This window comes from Terrapene carolina, unplaced genomic scaffold (genome assembly GCF_002925995.2).
Source record: "Terrapene carolina triunguis isolate 2854851 unplaced genomic scaffold, T_m_triunguis-2.0 Scaffold194, whole genome shotgun sequence".
Taxonomy (NCBI): Eukaryota; Metazoa; Chordata; order Testudines; family Emydidae; genus Terrapene; species Terrapene triunguis.
The window spans coordinates 9,040,151-9,066,571 of NW_020664545.1; the positions used below are offsets into that span (position 1 = coordinate 9,040,151).

The window sequence follows — 26,421 nt, forward strand, 5'->3', positions numbered from 1 at the left end:
CCCGAAACCCACAAAGAGCAGGTTAGCCCCATCAACTCCCCACCTCTACCTTCCTGGGACAAGATGTCAGCAGGTGCTAGGATGCTGCACAGAGAGGCAGGGCTGCCTTGCTCCGTTTGCCAAACCCAGGCATCCAAAGTCATGAGTCAGGCCCCCCAAAATCAAGAGATTGCCTACAAAAGCTCCCCCCCCCCCCCCAAAAAAAGTTTGGGCCCCCCCCCCCCCCTTTCTGGTTTTTGAGTCCTTAGGCATTATGTTTTCAAGCTCTTCCCCCACAACCATAAGGGCTAGACAATTATTTTTTAAAAAAATGGAATGAAAGCGGAGTCTCCCAGGAGCACATGACTCCAGGGACTGGGGCCTTAAGAGAAACCCCAAATATCACCAGCCTGGTGGCGGACTCACACCAGCTGGCAGCACCGTGGGGTCTGTCAGCTCCAGTACAGACGAACTGAGTGCCCTTCCCGACGGCGGGGGGGACCCTGCCTGCCAGGGCCTGGAGAACCCAGTGGGCCAGCCAAACGACAGAGCCAGCCCCGCATGGCCAGGGTGCAGCCCCAAACAGCTGCAGAAAGGCAAACCCCAGCAGGGAGTTTGGGCAATACCCAGCGTGTGTGTGCTGCAAGGCCAGCAGCTGGGGCAGTGTCCCAGGGTCACCCTCCGTCCCACTGGCTGCTGGGCAGGGCCTTTGCCCCAGGCTCGCCCCTTGCTCCACGCCCTTAGCTTGGTCTGGGGCTGCTGCAGCCTCTGCCCCATGCCTGAGCCTGGAACTCTGAGCCACCAGACCAGGCCATTCTTACTCTCCAGGCCACATGGTATGACCTGGGTCCCCCCCCATCCTAGACTACATGGTACGGTCCTTCTCCCTTGTTACCTTCCTCTCAAGCCAGCCCCAGCCCCGGCCTCGGCCCTCACGTGCGCGTGACCCAGGCGGGCGCGCTCGCTCTAGGAGCTCAGGGCTCGCGCCCGCCGTCGTGGGTGGAGCCAGCGAGCGAGCCGGGGCCTTCCCCGCGGCGCGCGGCATGGAGGCGGCGGGAGCCGGCGTGGCGCCCATCAGAGCCCAGTGAGTACGGGCCGCCCCCGCCCCCCCCCCCGGCCCGGCCCGGGCCGGGCTCCCCCCCGCCCCCCCCCCCGGGTCCCCTTCCCCCGCCCCCTCCCCTGGGACCTCCCCAGGGTCCCCTTTCCCCGCCCCCTCAGGGAACACCCCTCCCCCTGAGACACCCGCCATTCCCAGCCCCCCTCCTGCTTCCCCTGGAGTCCCCCTCCCTCCTTCCCAGCACCCCTTTCCTGTGCTACCCCAGGAGCGCCCCCCCCCCATCCCCAGCATCCTCCCCCCCGCTCCCTTCATGCAATCTGGTTCTGGCCTTTGGGTGCCTGATGCGTGGTCGACGGAGCCTTCGGGCCGCAGAAGTTGGGCGGCTTTGGGCCGGGTGCTCTGGTTTCCCGGGCTGGGGTGACTCGCTTGGAAGGCCGCATCGCTCACCTCTCTTGAAAGAAAATCAGTTATTCGGTTACTTGGTACTTAAAAGAAAAGAATCAGCAACAGAGGACCTGCTGCGTTGTTAAAATACCACAGTGTCTTTCCCCAGGCTGCTCCCATGACAGACGGCCCCTGGAGTCTCCATCCCTCCACTCATCCTGCATGACTTTGTGGGTTGAGGTAGTTAAATCAGCTGGCCATTCAACACCCAGCAAATATCAACAGGTGCCTTTGGCAGAGACAGTATCAGTTTGCAGGAAGGCTCATAAGATGCCTGGCAAACTACGGAGAGAGCACAAATATGGGAGAACTGGAAAACGTTACTGGCCTTGTGACTGTTGCTCTGGATGAGTTAAGTTACTGTCCTCAGCTTACCAGTCAGTTAGTGAAACCTGTGTGAGAGACCACAGCAAGCTTTGTGAAGTTACATGTTTAAAAGTCAGTACCTAAATAAAAGTGGCTAAATTTTCAGAGGTCATGAGCACGCACAATTATCATTGAAGTCAGCGAGAGCTGAAGGCGCTTGGCACTTCTGAAAATCACACCACTTTTATTTAGGTGCCTAAAGATGGATTTTTGGTCCACCCTTTTGTTTTAGGAAACCATCCTAAAGTATCCTCAAATGTTCGGTTTATAATTCTGCCCCACCTCCATTAAGCAATCAGTCTCTTGTCAGTCTTGTGAATAAATTTTTGTATGAACAGTGTAGCCTAGAGGCCTCAGTCAAAGATTGGGGTCCTGTGGTGCTATACACTGTATGGACAGTCTCTGCCCCAGTAAGCTCATAATCAAGGATTATGACAAAACATCATAAGTGGAAGAAATGGACAAACTGGGAGGAGGAGGTATCGATAAAGTTGGCATAAATGGTCATTTACGACAAGTTTCACTGTATTTTGCTGCTCTCTGTAGAAGATGCTAGTTAATAAAGGCTGTCTGTTCTACTTATAAAGGTGCCTGTGGTGCTTCCTCAGTGGTTTCCAACCCAGTTTTCCAACCCCAAAGATCTACCATGGAGATGAGGAATACACTGTACATCAGGCCTCATCTTTAATGCAGAGAGGCAGTATACATGCTACAGGCGACAGCCTACATCACACTGCCTTAATCCAAGTGGTTTGGGAGTTGTTGTGTCCACAGATTCCATGTCCACACTGAACATGAGGCAAGCTATAAACCACCCTATTTTTGCACAGTTGGGGATTCCCAGTGGATCTATTTCCTTTGCCAGCTATCCCCCTATTCTGGTATAAGGGGAAGAATACAGTGGAAGGGGGGACCTGAGCTCTGTTGTACCTGACCTTCTGCTGGATCACCTGGCATCCACAGTGCTAGTTAGAGTAGGACCCCTCTAACTGCCCACTGTGTCTTGTCATAGCCTCAGTGTAGTGGAGAACTGGGGCCCTAACTTGGTTTTCAATAACCCTGTAAGCCCAATGTCTGTGGAGCAGACAAAAAGACTAGCTCAAGAATGATCTTACTTCACGTTTTGCTTTGTGGCATCCCTGTGGTCAGAAAAGTTAATGCTGGTTTTAATTTCCTTTGTGTAGAATATGCTTCTTTCGGTCTGCCTGTTCTCTCATCAGTAAACTTTGCTGTCTAACGTAGCACATGTCAAATGATCAGTCAGAAGTTTAATGAGAGCACTCTCTTGCGCTGTAGGTATCTCACCTCGAAAGAACAGTTCCATGCTTATCTCAAAGCAGAAAGGGAATCCAGGAATCAGGAAAACAATCAAGATGATGGGGAGGAAGATCCTAGTAGCAATGACCAGACAGAGCCGCCAGCAAAACAGATGAAGCTAGATGGTGGTGATCAAGTTAGGAAGCAAGGAAGCCAAGAGGAAGTTGTAAAAGAGGAGGAGAAGAAACCCCAGGAACGGAAGAGAGCCAGAGGCCAGAATAAGAGTCGGCCATGTATGAAGCCAAATCAATATGAAAAGGACAGGCTGTGCCAATCAGTAATCCAGGTAAGTGGCTGGCCTGCTATGGTTGGCAACTTCAGCTTCTTTAGATAAGAATATCTTTAGCTGTAAAACACCTAGCATGCATTTGGATTCTTAATAATATGTCATGAATGAGCCATCTACGTACCTATGGAATGGATGTTATTTATTCTCAGGAGGGGGTAATTCAGCTATAAAGCCTCAGAGAGCTTGCACTTTATTTAGGCCCTGTCTAGTCTGGTAGTTTTTGTGCTTGCACAACTCCTGCACCCCCCAGTGTAGATGTACTGCAAGAGGGTAATACGGAATATGCATTAGTGCAACATATCCCCATAAGTCACGGGTAAGTTGTATGAGTGCAAGCCCCATTTTGCACTGGTCCAGTGTGTCTACATTAGGAGCTTGCATTGGTGAAGTTGCATTGATGTTTTACACTGATGCTAGTTTCTCTAAACTAGACAAGCGATCAGGAATGGTCAGAGTGTGTGTGTAACTGAAGTCCATGGAACTCCTCCTGGAAACAAAGCTGACACACAGTAAAAATGAGCCCATTTACACAGAAGGGTTGGTGATGGTTTTACATTGAAAGTGTGTTTTGTCGTTGAAGGAATGTGCAGAGAAGTGCTACTTTGGCTCACAGTGCCGCTTCCTGCATGATGTTGGGGAGTACATGGCTGTGAAGCCCTCGGACCTCGGGGATAGCTGCGTACTCTTCAAGACCTTCGGAAAGTGCGTTTACGGAGTCACATGCCGCTTTGCTAGGGCGCACCTGGGGGAGGACTACAGGAACATCGTTAATGAGGACCTTGTAAAGCAGTGGGAAGGGAAACCACTGGTGAGAAACAGCCTCAGCAAAGCGCTCCAGCAGCGACTGCGCAAGAAAAAAGTTTGCTTTGACAAATCCAGTGAGTACCTTAGTCACTTGGGCAAGGCCAGCAGCACAGGCAATGCGGGAAACAAGGCAGCAGGCAACTCGATGGGGGAGAAAGGGATGACAAACTGCACAGCATCCAAAGGGAATGCAGAGGGCGTGGATGTCCTACCCCCTGGAGAGGAGGCACCAGAATGTCTCGAAGTGTCAGAGAAGGGAGAAGCTCCTGAATCAATGGTCCTGCAGAGTTCCTGCCTAGCGGATGCATCAAAGGATTCCACTCTCCAAACAATAGGCCCGGTGACCGATGAAGATGTTATAAAACTGCGGCTGTGTGAGAAAAAAAGAGTAAGTGCTAAAGCTGAGGATGGGGTCCTATTCCGTGGGTGCATGTGGTACTGGGCAACAATCAGGTAGTTTTAAAGCTGCATTTGAAAAGCCTCAGCCAGGGTGACTGGCAGTCTTGGCTGAGGTGAGTGTAGTTGAGGTGCTGGTGAAGTATTCCTCGTGTACATGCCCTTAGTCCTTGGGTGGAGGAGAAGTCTTTCTGGTTCTGCATTTAAACAAGAAAAAGGTTTTTACTTGTGGGGTCATACTGCAGTGGAGGTTGGCATCTCAGACCCCTAGTGAGGGGAGAGGCCTCAGTACACAGCTATCTAATGATGCTGTCTACTGTGATTAGAGAACTCCTAGGTCTCCGGTCTGAGCCTTTGGTTTAAAATGTATTTCAGTGATTCTCTCTTTATAAACAGAGTAACCCCAATTATCCAGCCTGAAAGTCAGAAAATGGCTGCCACCCCCATGTGCTGCAGCGTGCATCATACATTGCTCTCCTGCTTATCCAAAATCCCTTTACCCACTTCCCCCAAGTTTTGTTCTCAAACATGGTTAGACAGTTAATGATTTGGATCTTTGAAGGTTGTGATGTTAATTGTCATTTTGTAATAAATGCTTTTCAGGTCCGCTGTTCAGAAAAACATTTTTGTCTTGCTCATGTGAAACCCACCTAGCTGTAGGTGTTGTTAGCTCTGCCTGATCTGAACTCACCTGGCAAATGCCTCAGGATGTTTAAGAGGAAATGTACCCAGAAAGGCTGTCAGGCTAAGAAAAAAATCATTGCTTTTCAGAAAAACTAGCTCCCTTCTCTCTTTCTCGTACCACCTGCTATTACTAAAATGTTGTTTTCCCCATTTCTGTAGCTCTTTTTCACTTCACTCAGCTGGGCAATGCAAATAGATGAGTCAGTTTAATTTTCTAGTCCTCCTGCCCTAGCGCAGTGCTGCAGTGTGGGGTTTCAAATGCTGCAGAGGAATGCTTAATTTAAAAACATACTGTTTTCATGGAAACTAAAAGGAAATGTGATAAATTCTGTAAAAGCCAAACTCCCAGGGTGTGTATAACTGAAATTCCCCACTTGGCCTTCACTATTTTAGCTCTTCTAATATGCCTTTCCTGTCTTTGTTTTCCAGTTGGATATCCAAGGCAAACTCTACCTGGCTCCCTTAACAACGGTAGGTAGAATAGTTCTAACAGAATTTGGTTTTTTTTCCCACTTGTGAAAATTGGCTGTAAAACCACTTTGATGGGACAAGTTCCTCACTTGAGTGGTGCAGGTCAAAACTTTTGCCAACTCTCTCCTGTTGCTCTGGGTTTCAGTGTGGTAACCTCCCTTTCCGGAGAATATGCAAGCGTTTTGGAGCGGATGTCACCTGTGGAGAAATGGCTGTGTGCACAAACTTGCTCCAAGGCCAGTCATCTGAATGGGCTCTCTTGAAGCGACACTACACAGAAGATCTCTTTGGAGTGCAGGTCCAGTATTGTCACTTCAGCCATGAGGGAATCCAGAAACAACTCATGTATTTCTTACTTGGGGAAACATCGTCCACTGGGCATCTGCAGGGAGTAACTTTCCCTGTGGGTGAACTGCCCTTGTGTCTTTAAGCTGAGACTCGGGCATTTCTTTTGGAGAGTTCAGCTCATTTTGGCTGAATCTGTCCTGTTTTCCCTTTCAGCTGGAGGGAGCATTTCCAGACACTATGACCAGATGTGCAGAGCTTCTGAACCAGACCATTGAGATGGATTTTGTAGACATCAACGTTGGGTGCCCAATAGATCTGGTGTATAAGAAGGTAACATTTAACAATATCCTCCATCCTTTCTCTGAGCAGGTGTCTTTCCTTTGCTTTTCCTCCCAATCCCTTGTCTGTTCACAACACAACTTAAATGTCGCCACTGCCTGTTCAGTCTAAGGACCATTATTTCTACACACAGAGTAACCTTCTCTATTCCAAGGCTTGTTTCAATGACTTCATAGCAAATGTGTTCATCTTACAGATAATAAGATGGCTTTTCTAACTGTCAGCACTGCAAACTCTGCCTGGGATCTGAAAGTCAAGCTTAGGTTTATTCTGAATCCTGCAGCATCTCAGCAACAAATCATCTTCAACTGGAACCTAGGTCATAGAAAATAAGGCCAGAAGGGACCGTTAGATCATTTAATCTGCCCTCCTGTACTGCACAGGCCATGGAATTTCAACCAGTTACTCTTGTAGGGAGCCCAGTAACTTGTGTTAACAATTAACACTAGTTAGTTCTGTTGCGGGTGTGCAAGCCAGGCCAGAATGCAGCTCATGCTCTGCAGGCCTAACACACTAGTGAGAGCTTATTTTGTCAATGACCTCAGCAGCCACAACCCTCAATTTTACACCAGGGGCAGATCTGTTGAAGAGAGCGGTGCAGTTTGTAGAGTGGCCTTTCTGATCATTGTCAGTTTCAGGGTTAACTGCACCTTTGACACCCCTCCACCCCAGTCTTCCTCCAGGACTTCCACTTAAAGGTTTCAGGCTTCCTAGCTGTCACCTTTCTCATGTGGAGACCTGTGTCTCTTTTCCTCCAGATGGGTGTTTAGGCTTGCAGTCCCTCTGCACTTCACTGTGATTTCCCCAGCAGGTCTGGCTGGGGTCCAGCACCTGTGATTAGCCTTTCTCCAGGTGTTTCCACAGTGTAGACCAGTTATCAGCCAGTTGTCAAAGCAACCAACCTTTACAGAGCAAAATACATTTATTCTTAGGGCAAAAGCATTACAGAGAAAACATAAAAAACAATAAATCCCTATCCGCATCTTAAAAGGCTTACCAGAGGTCAGCCACCACAAGACTCTTGGGGCATGGCAAAGTGTTTCTAACCCTTCCACAAGGCTGGGGACCCCCTGTGGACAGAAGGTCCTGTCCATTTGCTGAATCAAAAAGAAAGCCCTGTGTCAGTTTAAACTCAGCCTTTTTAGACCAAAAGCCCTTTCTTTGTCTGTTGGTCTCTGGAAAACCCAGTTTGAGCCAGTATGTGTGAGCCACTTGCAGGGATAGTCCAACCTTTCTGGGGTTGTTTTAATTTCGCCTTAATTATCCACCACTGTTTTTTAGTTCCTGGAGGAACTATGGTAATGCTCCCACCCCGAGCTACATACAATCCCCGGCCCACAATAATACATAAACCATTCCTATAGATCATACAATATAGTCCCCCAAAGCTACAGCATGCAGTTGCACTGTCAATCTTGACTGCACTTCAAGATGAAAGTGCAAATCTTCTCTAGTTTATACAAATGAAAAGCAGCTGTCTGGTTAGTTTCAGCAAGGTTCTTGGATTAGGTGAAAATACAAGGATCTCTGACTGTGCCTGTTTTATCCCATAGGGGGGTGGATGTGCCTTAATGAACCGTTCCAACAAGTTTGAACAGATAGTCAGAGGAATGAATTCGGTGAGTACCAGGCATCCCCTGGCTGAGAAGAACGAGCTTCCAAACAAAGCTCTTTTGTCTGGTTTAGCTTTACTCCTCCCTCTGTGCAGGTACTGGATGTTCCTCTGACAGTGAAGATAAGGACTGGTGTGCAAGAAAAAGTCAACCTAGCTCATAAAGTAATCCCCAACATCCGGAAGTGGGGAGCTTCCATGGTCACGGTATGGGCCCCTTCCTGTGTTTGATGTCAGGAATTTGGCCAGAGTCCATGATGCTTTGTCTGTCATCATTTAAGTGCATCTAGTCCAATAATCCTTTTTGGTAGTGGCCTGTGCCTGATGCATCAGGATAGAGGCATGAACCCAGACATCTGTGCAAAGTTGTATTGTGAGGGGAGGGGATACTACAGTGAGGGACGCATTATCATTAATACCACCTTGGTCTCTGTCCACATTGATAATCCCTATGGCTTCTTGCTCTAGCTTGCAGCACTGACAATGTTATGTTTGTTCATGATGTCTTTTTGAATTCTGCTAACCAGTTCCCCTACTGTTCACTGCAGCACTGACCTCTGCCGAATGCTTAGCTTCTGTGCTATCAAAGCATTTCACTCTTATCCATTTTGAACTTGTTGCCTTTCTTGTAGTATCTCGACCTAGCTGCTTTAGATTACTTGGTGAGGTACTAATTGTAACTCTTCTTTCTGTTAGCTTCATGGCCGATCTAGAGAACAGCGTTACACAAAGGTTGCAGACTGGGAGTACATAGCGGAGTGTGCTAAATTAGCCAGCCCAATGCCTCTATTTGGTATGTTTCTCTCTGCTGATTTTATTTTTTTAACTTTTTAATGATTTGGTTATTTTAAAACAGTTTGTTTTTCTGAAATGTGATCTGTGTATGGTTAAAATATTACTGGTCCAATTAACATAAAATCTGTCTTCCCCTCTCCCCCCAAACTTGCATCTCCTTCAGTGAGATTGTCTTCATTATTTGTTTGAGGGAAACTTGAGACCTGAGCATTCAGTCTTGGCAGGGAAGAGTGAAGCAGAGAGAGAACTAATAACAAGTCCCTAAAGTGATGTCAGAGAGGTGATAGATCGGCTGTCACCAGTAGTGGTTAGCCACTTAGCTTAAAATGCAGTTCTGGTCTGAAAAATTACCCAACAGTTCTACTGTAGTATAACTCCATTCAGGTCAATGAACTGACAGATGAATCTCCCCCACAGTCCCCTTGTGTATTCCAAGTCTCATCTACCATTAAACTCCTGTTAGCGTTGTGGAGCCGTGAGGGCTTGGGCGGGGTGAGCTGTAGTTCATTCCCGTTCATGAATTGTCAGTTGAATTATTGTCTAACACAGTTCTATCCTCATGCTTCTGAAACCCCAGGGCAAGATAATACGGTTGCACAGGTGTAACAGAGCAGAATTTGAAAGTTACTGACAATAGAACTTGACCTGTAAAATATTATATATATACACACACACACACACACACAAAAATAGGTGTGTGCATGTCAGTCACCACCACTCGGGTCTGAGAAACGCAACAAATTGCGCTGCAGCTGTGAAGGGCGTTCTTCTCCACCCCTTCACTCAAAGACTGTGCAGTGAGGGTCCGATAGGAGGTGAGTCATAGTGATTTTGCATGGCTTGGGGTGCTGCTGGATTCACCGCCCCAGCTACAGGCTGTGTACTACACTTTTACTGCCCCATGCAGACCTTGCTGGACTGTGTTAACATGCTCTAGGTATCTAGAGCAAGTCAGCAGGATTCACGCAGGGCAGTCAGAGCGCAACACAGCCTGTGGCTTGGGCAGTGAATCCAGCGCCCCAAGCTCTACTAACAATCACTGCGGCTTGCCTCCTCTCAGACCCTCACTGCTCAGTCTGTGGAGGAAGAGAAGCCAGAGGGGCAGACGGAGGCAATGGCAGAAAAGAGGGAACGTACCAGAGGAAGGAGAAGAATCATCCAGGAAGGAGGCTCAGGCCCAGCACTGCCAAGGTAATTAAGGGCCCTAGGAGGGCAGCTTTCCTAGGGTTGATCCTCCCCTTCTCTCTGTTTGAAGGTGGGGGCTAGGGGGTCCTTGCTCTCCCCTTCTCCATAGACAGCGAGGAGAGGAGGAACTGTTCCTGGCTTCTCTGGGGGAGGGGGGAGGTCCTGTTTTCTGCAGGGAGATCAGAGGGGGGAGAGAGGTCCAAGAAACCTCCCTAATATTTTTTTTTTTTAAATAAACGTTCTAAATGTTTCAAAGGAAGCTTGGCATCTCTGAATTGTTGGGCAGTGACACACAAGGCAAAAAACCTGCCGTGACCCTCAGGCCCCAGGTTGAATTTTCAAGATTGGCAGTTAGAAAAAATCCTTTTGTAAAAAGAATAAATTTAATCTGTAGTATCTGTGAGAGAATAAACATGGAGCCCCCAATGCCATTTTACAGGATCACTTTTCAGAGTATACGGGCACTTTTGAGTTTTATCCTGTGCCATTTCATTTTGACCTGATCTTGTGCGCCACTCTGACCTCCTGGGTTCTCTCCTCTCCAACACAGGAAATGGAGATATCTTGTCCTACGAAGATGCTAATCGAGCCATGCAGACTGGAGTTTCAGGAATTATGATTGCAAGGTAAGTGGCTGCCTTTCCTATTTACTTTTTTCAGAGTAGCAGCCGTGTTAGTCTGTATCCGCAAAAAGAACAGGAGTACTTGTGGCACCTTAGAGACTAACACATTTATTTGAGCATAAGCTTTCGTGGGCTACAGCCCACTTCTTTGGATGCATATAGAATGGAACATATATTGAGCACACACACACACACACACACACACACACACTTACCAACTCTGAGAGGCCAATTAAGTAAGAGAAAAAAAAACTTTTGAAGTGATAATCAAGATAGCCCAGTACAGACAGTTTGATAAGAAGTGTGAGAATACTTACAAGGGGAGATAGATTCAATGTTTGTAATGGCTCAGCCATTCCCAGTCCTTATTCAATCCTAAATTGATTGTATCTAGTTTGCATATCAATTCCAGCTCAGTAGTCTCTCGCTGGAGTCTGTTTTTGAAGTTTTTCTGTTGTAAAATAGCCACCCGCAGGTCTGTCATTGAATGGCCAGACAGGTTAAAGTGTTCTCCCTCTGGTTTTTGAGTATTATGATTCCTGATGTCAGATTTGTGTCCATTAATTCTTTTGCGTAGAGACTGTCCAGTTTGGCCAATGTACATGGCAGAGGGGCATTGCTGGCACATGATGGCATATATCACATTGGTAGATGTGCAGGTGAACGAGCCCCTGATGGTATGACTGATCTGATTAGGTCCTATGATGATGTCACTTGAATAGATATGTGGACAGAGTTGGTATCGGGCTTTGTTACAAGGATAGGTTCCTGTGTCAGTGTTCTTGTTCAGTGATGTGTGGTTGCTGGTGAGTATTTGCTGTAGGTTGGGGGGTTGTCTGTAAGCGAGGACAGGTCTGTCTCCCAAGATCTGTGAGAGTAAAGGATCATCTTTCAGGATAGGTTGTAGATCTCTGATGATGCGCTGGAGAGATTTTAGTTGGGGGCTGAAGGTGACAGCTAGTGGTGTTCTGTTATTTTCTTTGTTGGGCCTGTCTTGTAGGAGGTGACTTCTGGGTACTCGTCTGGCTCTGTCAATCTGTTTTTTCACTTCAGCAGGTGGGTATTGTAGTTTTAAGAATGCTTGATAGAGATCTTGTAGGTGCTTGTCTCTATCTGAGGGATTGGAGCAAATGCGGTTATATCTTAGAGCTTGGCTATAGACAATGGATTGTGTGGTGTGTCCTGGATGGAAGCTGGAGGCATGTAGGTTGTAAAAAAAAAAAAAAAAAACACGACAAGGGTTTCCTCCTTGGCAAGGCTGTTCTTGGAGGCTTGTTACAGTGTATCTGGTATAAGAGAGGACTCCCATGGGAGTTGAAAGCTACAGCACTATTTGCTACTTCTGGTGTAGCCTTTAAAGGGGGCACCATCAGCTTACAGAGAGCTGTAAGCAGAAGTGCATGGTATTGCAAATGATTCGCAGTCAAACCAGGCTCTTGAGCACATGATTTGGGTGACACTCCTGTTTAATCTTTGGGATAGAAGCTGCTGCTCCTAGGGTTGGCATAATGCTTAATCAGCTAGCAGGTTGAAAAAATGCAAGTCTCTCTAGATCCAAAGCTCCAGCCTTGATGATCTCCCTTTCTGATATTGCAATACAGATTAAACTGGTTCTGACATTGGACAGCACAGCACAAGTGATTTGGGGGCCTGGGGATCTTTTTGTCTAATCCCTGATCAATTTGGCCCACTGGCCTATCTCTTAACTGTTGGAGAATTGACCCTGTTCCCCCTTCAGAAGCTACTTCCAATTTCACTTCTCAGATCCCAGCCTTAGAGTAATCCTGATGATTAACCTTATGTTTGCTCTGCCCTGACTCTTACTTCTATGGGCTCTTGTGGTTAAAGAACAGACCTGAGTAGGGAATAAAACCTTGATCTAGTTCTCTGGCATCTGCTTCCTGTGTGACATTAGCTCAGTCACAACCTCTCTGGGTGGAATTTTCTGAGGCTTAAGTAATTTAGAAACAGACTTCCTAATGCCTTTCATCCCTCAGGTGTGTAATATATGTATTAGTCAATTTCCCACACCTCCTGTTATCCCTGAGGTTAAATAGATGCTGGTACATGATTACTTCATGTTCTGTCTTGGCTTTAGGCAGGCTCCTGGAGTATAAATAAATAGGGCACATGGGAAAAAAACAATAGTTGGGGCTCAGTTATTCTCACTTGCCGGGGTGCAGTGTCCAGGGAAATCAATGGGAGTTGATCATATAAGAGTACAGAATTGAGCCCTAAAAGGTCAAAGTGAAAACCAGCAGATTCCCTGAAAAGGCTGGATTGTCTTGTTAGTGGTCAGATCCTCCTGCCAGAGCTGTGTTTGTAGGAGGCTTTAACTAGAAAATGAAATGCAGTCTTCCTGTGCCCACGGGGAGGTAACTCAGTAACACAAATGCTGTCTGTCTGGAGTCATTCCATGTCTCACATATACAAGTCTGTAGCTAAACTTCAGTTTTATAGCTGGAAAGCCCTGTCTTTGGTTACAACCATTTTCCTTTCTGATCCAATCTTGTCTGACCACAGAGGGGCATTGATCAAACCTTGGATTTTCACTGAAGTTAAAGAACAGCGACACTGGGACATCTCTTCCAATGAAAGATTTGATATTCTCAAAGACTTCACCAATTATGGCCTTGAACACTGGGGTTCGGATACCCAAGGGGTGGAGAAAACCAGGAAGTTCATGCTGGAATGGCTGTCATTTTTGTGCAGGTAACTTGCTTTCGCAAACATCTTTGGTAGAAACCTTTTTCTTGCTGGGTCTCTGCCTCTACTGTAGTATTTTGTAGAATAATAAAATTCAGTGACATTTAATATATGTATTTGCATTGTGAGGTATATTCCAGCTGGCTTATTGGAGTACCTACCTCAGAAAATCAATGAGCGGCCTCCTTACTACATGGGAAGAGACTATCTGGAGACCTTAATGGCAAGCCAAAACGTGGACGACTGGATTAAAATAAGGTAAATGGCTAACAGTTGTCATAAAATAGACAGTTGGTCATAGTGATTTCATCCTGCAACCTAATATTCAAATACCAGATGATGCACAATCATACTGGCATGGAAAGATCATGGGAACTTCATATTTTATCCTGCCTTCTCTCCCCACCTCCCAACTCAATATGAGAATTCTGTAGGGTTGGTTAGGATCGTGGTCTACTTCCCCAACACAGTAAGAGACTGACTAGAATGGTGCAATACCCTCACTTCAGTAGGTTTTCAGTTAAGCCTTGTATTGCCATATTACTCTCTCCGTGTTTGTACGTGCCCACAGATGCCTATACTGTGAGAAGTCTTATCTGAGATGCTAATATAAACCTAGAGGAATTGACACTTAGTGTGCTTCCCAGACCATGATTTGAAGGCTGTTACCAAGGAGGAAAATTAATGTGATTTTTTTCAAGTTTACTGACTGCACAATACCCAGTATATTATTCTGCCTTGCAGTAGCGCCTAGGAACCCCAGTCATGTGCTAGGTGCTGTACAAAACAGAACAAAAAGACCGCCCCTGCCCCAAAGAGCTTCCAGTCTAGGGAATTCCACAGCTTGGGGAGTTGCTGGACTTTCCCCTCTCCAATCCACTGCAGGTTTTCAGAATTAATGTTAGACTTCAGGAGACTTTTTTTTTTCTTGCATCCAAAAGTCTACAGACACTGCTTGAAAAATGACTGCAGACTTTCAGCCCCAACTGAAATGGCATTCTGAGCGTGTAGCCAGCTGCTATGTCCCATCCCGTGGAAACAGAAAAGAAGCAAAAATGGAACATGGCTGCAGCCTTGTCCTTTTGGGGGAGTGGGGGCGGAGCAGCTAATCCTTGTCCATTTTGTTAGTATTGGAAAGAGCTGCCTACAACCAAGTTACTAGAACTATACATTTCAGCCAAGTTTTGTAAGTGCCATTTTCCAAGCAGAGCCTTGCAACTTCAGTATCCAGTTAGCTCCTTTGTTCTATACTGTTCACTGGAAGTATGAAAACATTTAAAACTTTATATTTTAAGTCTCTTTGCACTTTAATAAAATATATTTGTCACCTTCAAGGTAAAAAAAGAAATTAAGTACTAGCCGGCTTCCAGAAGTGTGGTTATAATGTATACAGTGTCTGCTCTGCATTCAGATAGCTTTATATTCATGCCGAAGGTCTATAGTCTGTTGGTACATAGTTGCTCACTCTACTGGATTTCACTGCCTACATGTCTTGTGGAAAATTATAATGATACTGCATTAATAAAACATTGGTTTCTTAGGAATTTTGGTTGTAAACATTTTATATACAAGACAACAAACCATAATATTCCTTAATGTGAACTTTTAGTACTTAAATATATTATTTGAGTTCTGTAGTATTGATGGGACAGATCCTCAACTCCATTGAAGTCAATGGGGCTACATAGATTTACACCAGCTATGTCATGATACACCAACTGAGGGATCTGGTCGTTAACATATGAGCACCAACTGTGTCTCAAGCTCAGCGTAAGAAGGAGAGGTGGGATGGGGAGTTTCAAGACAGAAAGTCAACTTTGTGAGAATAAGGCACCTGAAAGTCGGTGGGAGTTAGGCATCTAAATTGAAAATCTACCCCCTAGTCCCTACTGCAAAGAGAGCACAGCCTACCACAGAGTGTATGTTGCATGACTGTGTGTTAGTCTGAGGTATTGTCAGAATCTGAATGTATTTGAATACAAATCTGTTTTGTTGCAGTGAGATGCTTTTGGGGCCTGTACCTACAAACTTTACCTTCCTGCCTAAACACAAGGCAAATTCTTACAGATAGGACTGATTGGAAGAGTCCTTAAACAGGCACAGCAAGAGAAGGCAATAGAGCTGTATTTGGTGAGACATGGATTATCTGCCTCTCTGGCTGCTGGGAATTAAATAAAATTTTATGGTTTTTTAATGTCTAGTTAATGTTTGTCATTACACAATCCGATAACTGGACAAGTGTCACAACTCAGCCTGTTCTGGCTGAGAAAGCTGCCCATCTTCCATCTAAGGATCTCTCTAGCTAGAATACTTCTGTGGTCCTCATTACCCATAGTTTCTGAGAACCTCAGCTCCCAGGAGGGCGGGTAGTGTTTTGTTTTTTTATTCCCATTTTAGAGGTGGGGGAACTGAGGCAGAGATGCCAAGTGGCTTGCCCAGGTTGTCACAGGAAGTCCATCACAGAACAGAGAAAAACACACACACACACACACACCCCACACCCTCCTTCAACCATTTCACAAGTGCTTTCTTTTTTACAGTAAGAATTTAAATTGCCTCAGCTCCTCTAGGTGTTCAGTCAGGGGAGAAGACTTTTTTTTCCACATCGATAGTGGACACCTAGAGTTGCTGAGGCAATTTACATTTTTACTGAAAAAGCAATTGTGCAGTGGTTGAAGGGTTTGTTTTGTGGTTTGTCTGAGTGGCAGCTGGATTAATACAAACCATTAAATAACCCTACATGGTCTCCCAGGAGAGCCTTCCTCTTAGTCTCTCCAGGTTTTATTCAGATGTATCTTATTTTGACACATTCAATAAATACATTGCACAAACTCCCAGCCTGATACAAATAACTCTCCCAACTGCACTTGGTGTACAGCAATAAAGATTCTGCACTTGGGATTTGAACAGATCTCTCAAAGATGTATTGGCAAGAACAAAATCGAGCTCATTCTCCCATATCTGTCATTGGGTCTGCAGGTCTACCATGAGTAAAAGCCATAGAAATTGATTCTAGCCAGTCAGTGTGCCACATATGACCCTAAATACATATTTAGAGCAGATCTGTCAATTCAGAAGGTGCCACTTTTACCTACATCCCTTCCAAGTGAGGTAGGAGTCTCACGTTGATGTTTCTATACAAGGAGTCAGCAAACACTCTAGAATCAGTGTCGTGGTGCTGGCTCACTTGCACGGTGATTGGATTATAGTGGGAAAGGAGGGTGCAGTTCCAGTCCCTCTCTCGTCCATACAAGCCATGGGCCATACTGATGCAGAAGTGGCAACAAATGTGGATGCAGTTGTTCCTTCTCGCACGTGGTGTTAACCCCTCTGGGTTCCTCTGCCTTTCCAGAGTTACTTCTAGAAGGGTGTTCACGTGCCCCTTTTCCAAGTAGAACTACAGCTGAACAGATTACCCTCAGTACATATTTAATCACTGTGGACAGAAAAGATATTTGGACCAGAGAATTTACATTTAAGAATGCCACTCTTCACTGCAGAGATGGGAATACCTAAAATGGACCTGTTGTTATGGCTATGTCTGAACAACAAGCGTTGGGTTTGAATGATGTTCCTGTGCCCTGTTAAGATAAAAAGTTGGGAGCCTAAATGCTTTTGAAAATCCAAGTCACTTAAATCCTATTAACTTTCATGACCTGGACTCTTCAGTGCTTCTGAAAAATCCCACCCCAAGACTCAACACCATAAAACAGTTGCACAATACCTTGGCTAGCTCCACACCTGTCAGTCACTTCTTACCTTGAGTAAGTCTGTGAATGAAACAGTGGACCTGATATTTCCATTGTCTTTCATATGTCATGGCTTAACCTGTGCAAAGCTAGAGTAAAAGTGCTCCACGTTCAGAAGTCTGGAGTCTTTCCACTCACTTTGTACAGACAAATGACAACATATGCAAGCAAGTAGAGAATCAGGCCCATAGTATTCACATGCAGATGTTAAACAGTGGTGAGTCTGTTTCTCCAGAGGGGCTGAGCACTTGCAGCTCCCAGTGACTTAAATTGGAGTTCGGGGTACTTAGCACTTTTGAAATTATGACTGTGTTCACCTGTAGAGTTATCTAAATAAACTGTTTCCCTGTTCTCTAGGGTCTTCCAGCAGCTCATGCGCGGGCATGTTTCCATATCCTTTTCAGGCAAGGAAATGAAATGTAAATCATTGTCCATGGTGACTAGATTGTAGTCGGTCATGAGAGGGGAAAAACACAATACGCTTCGAGCATTTCACAGGCGCATCATAAATCTTGCATAAAAGCAGCTCGGGCAAGAAAAGGCGATGAGGCAGCATGAAAAGTTAATGACATGAATCAAAGGTGTGAGATTTAATAGGGGGTTTCCCTTTCCCCCTTTTTAATAATTTCCTAGTGTTTAATATTAAAAGTCAATTTCTCAACTGCCTCGAAGGCAATGAGTTCATAAAAATGCTGCTGAAACTGCACCTGTGCAGATATTGTATAATACAGCAAAACTGCTAAGCAATGCTGGTGCTTGTACGGCAGGGGAGAGAAACTATGGTAGACTCAGCTTTGCACGGGTTTTGTTAATATGCAGCCAGCTTGGATAGGTCACAGCTCCATTCGTGCATCTGCAAGGGCTCTTTGAGATGACGGTTTTTACACAGGGGGCTCCTAGGTTAAACTGTTGAGCCAGGTGGAGGTATTTTCTGCGGGCTGGGCCCTTGAGCTTTTAACCATGAAATGCCTTGGTAAATTGATATAAGGGTACCTCGGCCTATGGAGAGGAGCTTTTTGTCTTTTAGAAATCAGAAGAAAAAGAGTGCAATGGTAAAAAGTTACCGAAGCAGAAGTCTCTTCAGATACAGAAATAACACTTGTAAACGTAAGTCTGCAAGTTAGGTGCTTAACTTTCATTGACATCAATAGGCGCGAGGTGCCTAACATAGTTGGGTGCTTTTTAAAATCCCACTACGTATCTTTCTGCACCTTTAGGTGCCTGAATACCTTTTTAAATCTGCCCCTAAGTCCCTTTAAATACAACTCCAACAGCAGGGGACCACGCACAAGGATGATGATCAACATAAAAGGCTCTGACCTTTGCAAGACTCTCGCTCCTCAAAGCGCATGGGCTCTGGTAGGGCTGGGTGCGCCTTTCTGGTCCACAGAAGCCAATGCAGAATAAAGGGTTGTATAAATGTGCTGATTGGCATGACAAGACTAGAGGCCAAAGATTTCTATCCACAGAACTAATCCAGTCCTCCACACTGACATGACACGGAGCTGGTAACTGCTCTATAAGGCCACAAGGGGCCACCAAATCATCTAGTTTGACCTCCTATATATCTCAGGCCACCTCCGCCACCCAAACACCTACACACTAAACCCAGTGACCAAAGTATGACAGCCCACAGGAGCCTAGACATGTGCCACAGGCAGAGAATAGGCCCAAAGCCAACTGCAATAGCAGGGAAATGAGCATTCATGCCTCAAAGAATGGTTCTCCTGAAAGCATTTGAGATTCCAAGTAGATTCATATGGAACAACTGTGTTCACCTTGGCCCATTTTCATGGGCGAGGGAGAGTCCAAACTCCCGCCCCAGCGCTCTGCTCCTTTGCTGTCGTACAACAAGGCAAGTCCCAGACAGGAACGTGGGTGGGGTGGGACGTAGATGCGGGATTTCTGCAGTAATATTTACAAGATGCAAACGCTGCGATTGGGTTGTTGCTAAAAGACAGTGGACTGAGCCTCCGCAGAACTGGGGTCAAGTCACTTCCTCTCTGGGCCTTGGATTCCCCATCTGCAATATGGGGATAATAATCAGTCCACTGCCTGTGGGTGCCTCTGATTTGGGGTGCCCTGACTGGGGACCCCTTAAGGTGTGTGCAGTCAGGCACTCAAGATCAGTGGCCATTTGTGACAGTCCTGCTGTCAGAGCCCGACTGGCCCCAGTCGTGAGTCTCAGATCCAGCTCACTTCCAACACTACAAAAGCACCGAGCCTGCAAATCCTTACGCGTGCAGGCCCATTGTGTGCGAGTTCAAAGGATTCCATGGATGAGTAGGTGTTTGCTGGATCAGCCCTTCAAGAAACATAATGAGATGATCTCACTTATCCCAGCGTCTGTTTCCCTGAGCTTGTCCAGTAGAGAAAGTACTTCCTGACTCACTGCTGTCTACTAAGATATTTGTAGGCCTGCAAGAGCTTTCTCCTGCAGAACCAGTCTTCTGAGTCTGCCTCCTTAAGTGAAACTTCAGGGGCTCCCCTGGAAGAGTGGGGTCTGCATCTTCAGAGGGACCCCCGCCTTTAGAGTGGGAAGTGGAATCAATCTGCATCCCCCTCCCACGCTACCCTAACATGCCTTAGGCATGGGGTAGAGGCTAGGCAAACTTGTTTTACCTACTAACCCAGGGGTAGGCAACCTATGGTACGTGTGCCAAAGGCGGCACACGAGCTGATTTTCAGTGGCACTCACACTGCCTAGGTCCTGGCCTCCGGGGGGGGGGGGGGGGGAGCTCTGCATTTTAACTTAATTTTAAATGAAGCTTCTTAAACATTTTAAAAACCTTACCCCTCTACCCCGATATAATGCGACCTGATATAACACGAATTCGGATATAACGCAGTGAAGCCGCGCTCCGGGGTGGCGGGCTGCGCACTCCAGCGGATCAAAGCAAGTTTGATATAACACGGTTTCACCTATAACGCAGTAAGATTTTTTGGCTCCCGAGGACAGCGTTATATCGGGGTAGAGGTGTATTTACTTTACATACAACAAGTTTAGTTCTATATTATAGACTTATAGAAAGAGACCTTCTAAAAACATTAAAAATGTATGACTGGCACGCGAACCCTTAAATTAGAGTGAATAAATGAAGACTCGGCACACCACTTCTGAAAGGTTGCCAACCCCTGTACTAACCAATGTAGTTCCAGACTTGAACTCAGAGTCACGTGTTCATGGTTCGCATTTCAATCAGGTGAGGAAGGGAGCAGAGAGAAGGGGAGAGGAGAGTTTTGAATGAAAATATAGACACACATGGGGCTTGATGGTCTGTTGCCCTGCACCTTATGTAAAACGCTAGCAAATCAACAGGGCAGTGTTTCATGCCAACTTTGCACTGACTGAACAAGGTACAGGGCAGTGGGGAAATCGGGCCCACAGTTTATAGTATATACAGGGGCATCTGCTTGTGCTAAACTCGTTTGGTCTGGAGGCCTCTTCCATCCCTATTACACAGCAGGGGGTAGTTTGAAATCCCCTACAGACACCAAGTATCGCTCAAGAGGTTCACAGCTCCTGAAACTGTGTGAAGTTCACACAGAGATCTGGAGATCCTGGGGAAACCCTCAACTCTGTTCCTTCCTTTTAAAAAAAAAAAAAAAAAAAAAACCACAATTCTCATGCAAGCTGAGCTTTGCATCCAACCACGAGACCTTTTGTTCCCCTTCTTTCCAGACATCATTACAGCCACTCCCCTCCCATGCTCAGAGTACAGGAGAAATTGCTCCTCTCCTAGTTGGGCATCCTTTAACTTGGCCTTTCTCCTCCCTTAGGAGCACGCTCCATCTGGTAGCAATTTGCTCTTCATGTTGCAGGTGTTTCCATTTGACACATCCCTTGACCGTGTCTGTGAATCACTCGGGTGGATAGGACCCGGTAAGGCATTTCAGCACTACCTGCATTTGAAATGGCTTACGCTGCAAATGAGCTTTCCAGCCACGTAGAGGGAATTAGAGAGCTCCTTCAAGTTCAACAGTTGTATGTTGGCCCTACCTGAACCAATACTAAGGGATGCCTAGGTCTCTCTATATCGTTGAGTCCATGGACACAGCAGGACCATGTCAATGGCAGTCCGAAGTTATAGGAACATAAGGTATGTCCGAAGGGCGTTCTGAGAGCTTCACCCCAGTCCTTCACTGGGCATCCTGAGGAGATGAAGGGGTTAATGCAGCTACTCAGAGGAGGAAAGGGACTGCCTTAGTATCTTCATTAGCAGCTTCTGTGCCATGGAAAAGCATATTTGCTGGCAGCTGAACTGCGCACACGTGCAGCAGGGAACTGGATAGATCCATCTTTAGGAGATACGGACTCAGACATGGCCCCGGTTAGCGGTTACCACTTGATGGTCTATGTGAAATGTATTGCTGGATCTCAGGCTGGCTCCCATCACTAATGGCATCAGTTGGCTTCCCTGCTGGCAGGAAAGCAGCTGTGGAAGCTCCCCGCATAGACTCTTGAACAGAACCAGAAGCTGGAAAGTCGCCCAGGTTCACAGGAAGCAGGAAAGATGTGTGGGAGAGAGCAGGACCTGATGGGGTCAGGTAGATCCAGACTGCTGGGAGGTGTAAATTGGGTTGGGGGGGGGTGTTATTTCTAAAATGAAAAAGGTGGCAAAAAGAAACCTGTCTTTCCCCGATGCAGTATCTCCTGCAGTGGGAGAATATGCTAACCGGGTGACTTAAATAATTAATGAACTAATTCTAGGGGTTTTTTTTTTAAGATTGCAGTTCTCAAGTTTAGAATCAGGCTAAGGCACTGCACGCATGTTTTATCAGTACATCAAACGAGGGCACGTCTCCATTCCAGTGCTACATCGGCACAGCTGCACCGCTGGAGCACATCTGGTGACGACGGGCTGTGCTGACAGGAGAGCGCTCTCCCATTGGCATAAATACTGCACCTCGGCAAGAAACGGAAGTTATGTCGGGAGGAGAGCGTCGGCGCCGGTGTGGACAGCATGAAACTTGCGTCGCTTGGGAGGGGGCTTTTTCCACACACAGCCCCCCCGAGCGAGGTGAGTTAGATCGACTTAAGCAGTAGTGTAGACCTGCCCTAAGTGTATGTATACAGGCAAGCAGCACGGTCTAGTGGTTAGACCAGGGGAGTAAGTGCAAGGGTTCATGGGTTCTGTGCCCAACTCCCACTAATTCACTGTCAGGCCTGAACCACCAGCTGCCTAGGTTTCTCAGTACAATAGGAATCACATTTACCTGCCTTGAGATCAATGGTGGAAAGCAGTTCTACAAATGCAAAGTCCACCGTAGCTTGTGGCTGGCAAAACGTCGTCCATAAAGTTCTACCATGTGGCTTATGGGCACCATCGCCCTTAATATGGCGCGGCAGCTTGCAGGGACAGTGAGCCTGCTACCTGACTGGCCTGGTTCTGATCTCACACCGGTCTGAATGCCACGGACTTCTCTGGAGTTATTCCTGCTTTGCACTAGTGCAAACAGACAGAGAACCAGGACCATACGTAGATCCCAGCGTGCAATGCGGCCAGTCTTCTTCAAGGTGGAAGGAGCTTTGTACCGGAGGAGAGTTGACATTCGGTGCAGCCCCTTAGGCTCTTAGCAAGTCACCAATGCAGCCTTTGATGGGGTGAAATTTGTGCTCCCTCCCCAGCACGACAAACCCGTAGCATTGTGGATCGCAGAACGAGAATTCTCTGACACAGCCGCCATGGAAATTCTTGTGCGTGCCTCGGATCAGTGGGAAAATAGTTTTCCCCTTGCCACATTATCTTCATGTCACCCAGCGACGAGGTCCAGGAAAACTACCTGCAGATGTGTGCCTGCTCTCGAGCCAGTTGGGGAAGTTACACCATGAGAATTCACCTTCCTGAAGCAAGCCAGCAACATCAGCAGCAAGTAGAGGCCAACGGGGGGAGCCTGACAGCACGGAGGGATGCACGGCGAGAACTGCTCTCAGTGGGAAGAATGGTTTGTACACGTTCAGGTTAACGATACAATCACAAGGGTCCAGAGGGACAGAGAAACAATACAGGGAGGAAAGGATCCTATTAGAGACTTGGTGGTTGGTTGCATTAAAATACTGTCACGGCAGAGACCATGTTACGGATACTTGGATAGGCACAGACTTGCGTCCATGTGTGTGGTGCAGCTAAATGAAGCCTATGGACTGGAACCAGCCAATGTGTCAAAATCCAGTTGCAACTAAGTAGGGCAGGGGATGCTTAACAAGGGTTCTTAGAATCCCTACCCCACCAGAATCCCTACCCAGTGGTTGGGGCAGCCCTCGAAGCGTCGCGTTGTCTGTGCCCGCACCCTGTGACTGTGGACCTGATTCTCCGCTCCACTGCACCGGGCGCAGTCATTTACCCCAGTGCAAAGTGGGGTGCGAACGGCTACCAGATCATAACGGCAGCCTCTCACCACCACTTTGCACTGGTGTAACCTATTGCATAAGGCCCAGGGCAACGGAGAAGCAGGCTCTGGGTGTCTAGTCCTTGATGATTGACAATATTGTGCGAAAAGGCTCATTTTAAAAAGGAAATAATCCAGGTTATATCCTAGGAGGCTTGCAAGAGGGGGTTAATATTGACAGCCATCCACAGCACCGTGAGGCTGGACCAAATTCATGACCACTTTAGGGCTCCATTAGGCCATATATAGGCTGACCAGACAGCAAATGTGAAAAATCAGGATGGGGGTGGGGGGGTAATAGGAGCCTGTATAAGAAAAAGACCCAAAAATCAGGACTGTCCCTATACAATCGGGACATCTGGTCACCCTAGCCATATACTGTGGCAATTGCATGTAATTGCCATCCTCCTATTCCCAAAAAGCACAGGCCTCTGTCAACTGAACTGAAGGGGACTCTCTGCTAGCTCTTAGTGCAGGGAACTATGGGACACAGCTGAGCAGTTGGAGTGCATCCAGGACAGTGGCTTTTTACACACACACACACACACACACACACACAGCTCTCTTGCAAAGAATGCTAGTTCTCGTTCCCGTCCTTACCCAGTAAACCCTCCAGCAATATAAACGGCAGGATTTTAACCCTTGGAACCCCCGTCTCCTCCACTAATGCTGACAAAATTCAATTCCTCCAACACACCAGAAAGTTGGGACTTCAAGCTTCCTGTGACACTTACAGAACTATCATCAAACTCACATATGTCACTGCAAGCCAGTTGCTCCAAATTAGTTATTCATAGGCACCAGAGCAGTAAAACCCTAATCTCGTCACATGACACTTACGCCTGAGGCAGCATAGGAAACCATCCCAGCCTAATGTAATGCCAAGCAGTACTAAGCAACAGGTATTTGTTTAGACTCCTCAAATTGGATGGTTTTAAAAGGCCAGTGCCAGGAGCACATGTCTGAAAGCCTTGGACTCGGCCAGGTTTAATCAGGTCATTGCTGGAAGGAAGCAGACAAGACTTTTTACCAGGTGGAAAACAGTGATTTGGCTGGAGGCTGTTTGTTCAAATGAGCCATCCTGGAGAGCAAGTGGTGGGGCTCAAAGGGATTCAAAAGTATCCTGTCTTCTGACAGAGGCCAATGCCAGGTGCTTCAGAGGGAATGAACAAAACAGCACAATTTATCAAGTCATCCATCCCGTCATCCACTCCCAGCTTCTGGCCGTCAGAGGTTTAGGGCAGGGGTCGGCAACCTTTCAGAAGTGGTGTGCCGAGTCTTCATTTATTCACTCTAATTGAAGGTTTTGCGTACCAGTCATACATTTTAACGCTTTTAGAAGGTCTCTTTCTAAGTCTATAATATATAACTAAACTATTGTTGTCTGTAAAGTAAAGAAAGTTTTTAAAATGTTTAAGAAGCTTCATTTAAAATTAAATTAAAATGCAGAGCCCCCCGGACCGGTGGTCAGGACCTGGGCAGTGTGAGTGCCACTGAAAATCAGCTCACGTGCCGCCTTTGGCACCCGTGCCATAGGTTGCCTACCCCTGGCTTAGGGACATTCAGAGCATGGGGTTACGTCCCTGACCATCTTAGCTAATCGCCATCGGTGGACCCATCCTCCATGAACTGAGCTAATTCTTTTTTGAACCCAGCTATACTTTTGGCCTCCACAACATCCCCCGGCAATGAGTTCCACAGGTTGACTGTGTTGAAATAATTTCTTTTCTTTGTTTTAAAACTGCTGCCTATTAATATCTTTGGGTGATCACTAGTTCTTGTGTTATGTGAAGGAGTAAATAACACTTCCCTATTCAGTTTCTCCACAACACTCATGATTCTATAGACCTCAATCATATCCCCCTTTAGTTGTCTCTTTTCCAGTCTTTTTTGATCTCTCCTCATATGGAAGCTGTTCCATCCCCCTAATCATTTTTGTTGCCCTTCTCTGTACCTTTTCCAATTTTAATTGTAATACCTGCTGCTAAACCTCCCTTCCCAAATTGGCCCAGAATCCCCCCCACTTTCTGGGCTTCACTCCAAACCACCCATATGACTAGGGACACTTCTTGGCACAATGGACTGGTCCCCCAGTAGAACATGTCAAAACTATAATGAGACTCATCAATTAAGGTGGGCTATTATAGATAATTAATTGATGAGTCTCGTTATAGTTGGTATGGCAACACCCATTTTTTCATGTTCTCTCTGTATATATCTTCCAACTTTATTTTCCACTCCATGCATCCGATGAAGTGGGTTTTAGCCCACGAAAGCTTATGCCCAAATACATTTGTTAGTCTCTAAGGTGCCACAAGGACTCCTCGTTCTTTTCGGTACTCAGAGTAAGTGCTGCAACTTTCTTGAGGATACAGGGTGTTTTTCATACAAAGAACACGAATCTCTGCTTTAAATGCAAAATTCAACTCAGCTGTAACTACAGAACCATAGCTGGCATCTCCCGAATAGTAATCTCCATGGGAGAGGATAATATTGGTAGTCCAATGTGTTGTAAATAGAGTGTTATTTTCAGAGTAGGGTGAAACTGCAGATATGATTTTAACTAATTATTTTGCAAAATTGTCTACAATCTCATTTCATCTGATTCCACGTCCCCTGATCTTTTGTTTTGAGGGGGGAAATTTGCAGAAATAGTGGATTTGGAAACAAACAGGTGAAATCACTAATTTCACTTTTTGTTCATTTCTTTTTTGCAGTGAAATTGAGGTCACTCAAAGGTTTCATTTTTGTTTGGAAATGTCACACACAAAAAATCATGAAAAACCACAAATTTAGAATTAATAATGAAATGCAAAAAAGATCCATTTGTAGCACTTCCCCATCTCTGGGCCTCAATGTCTCCATCTGTAAAATGGGAGAATGATTCTGACCCTCCTTTATAAAACACTTTGAGATCTCGATAACAA

The 26,421-nt window shown here is 46.3% G+C and overlaps 1 protein-coding gene across 2 annotated transcripts; it reads left to right on the plus strand.

Annotated features, from left to right (window-relative positions):
• Positions 1–988: 988 nt before the first annotated feature.
• On the plus strand, positions 989–15,549 carry DUS3L (dihydrouridine synthase 3 like). Of its 2 annotated transcripts, XM_024205331.2 has the most exons (13): positions 989–1,063; positions 3,143–3,449; positions 4,033–4,644; positions 5,766–5,807; positions 5,953–6,105; positions 6,309–6,425; positions 7,988–8,053; positions 8,143–8,253; positions 8,743–8,839; positions 10,577–10,652; positions 13,173–13,361; positions 13,485–13,613; positions 15,354–15,549. In XM_024205331.2, the coding sequence occupies exons 1-13, from the start codon at positions 1,023–1,025 to the stop codon at positions 15,424–15,426; spliced, it is 2,013 nt and encodes a 670-aa protein (XP_024061099.1). In that variant the 5' UTR covers positions 989–1,022; the 3' UTR covers positions 15,427–15,549. The 2 variants fall into 2 exon arrangements, with proteins under 2 accessions (XP_024061099.1, XP_024061101.1); XM_024205333.1 differs by lacking the exons at positions 13,485–13,613; positions 15,354–15,549 and adding an exon at positions 9,902–10,032 and having other exon boundaries at positions 13,173–13,258.
• The last annotated feature ends 10,872 nt before the right edge of the window (positions 15,550–26,421 follow it).

Bases quoted from the DNA above. Each gene is read 5' to 3' on its own strand.
- DUS3L (XM_024205331.2), top strand. From the start codon at position 1,023: ATGGAGGCGGCGGGAGCCGGCGTGGCGCCCATCAGAGCCCA. The intron at 6,106-6,308 runs GTCCAGTATTGT...TTTCCCTTTCAG, and splicing joins AAGATCTCTTTGGAGTGCAG to CTGGAGGGAGCATTTCCAGA. The intron at 13,614-15,353 runs GTAAATGGCTAA...GTTTTGTTGCAG, and splicing joins GACGACTGGATTAAAATAAG to TGAGATGCTTTTGGGGCCTG.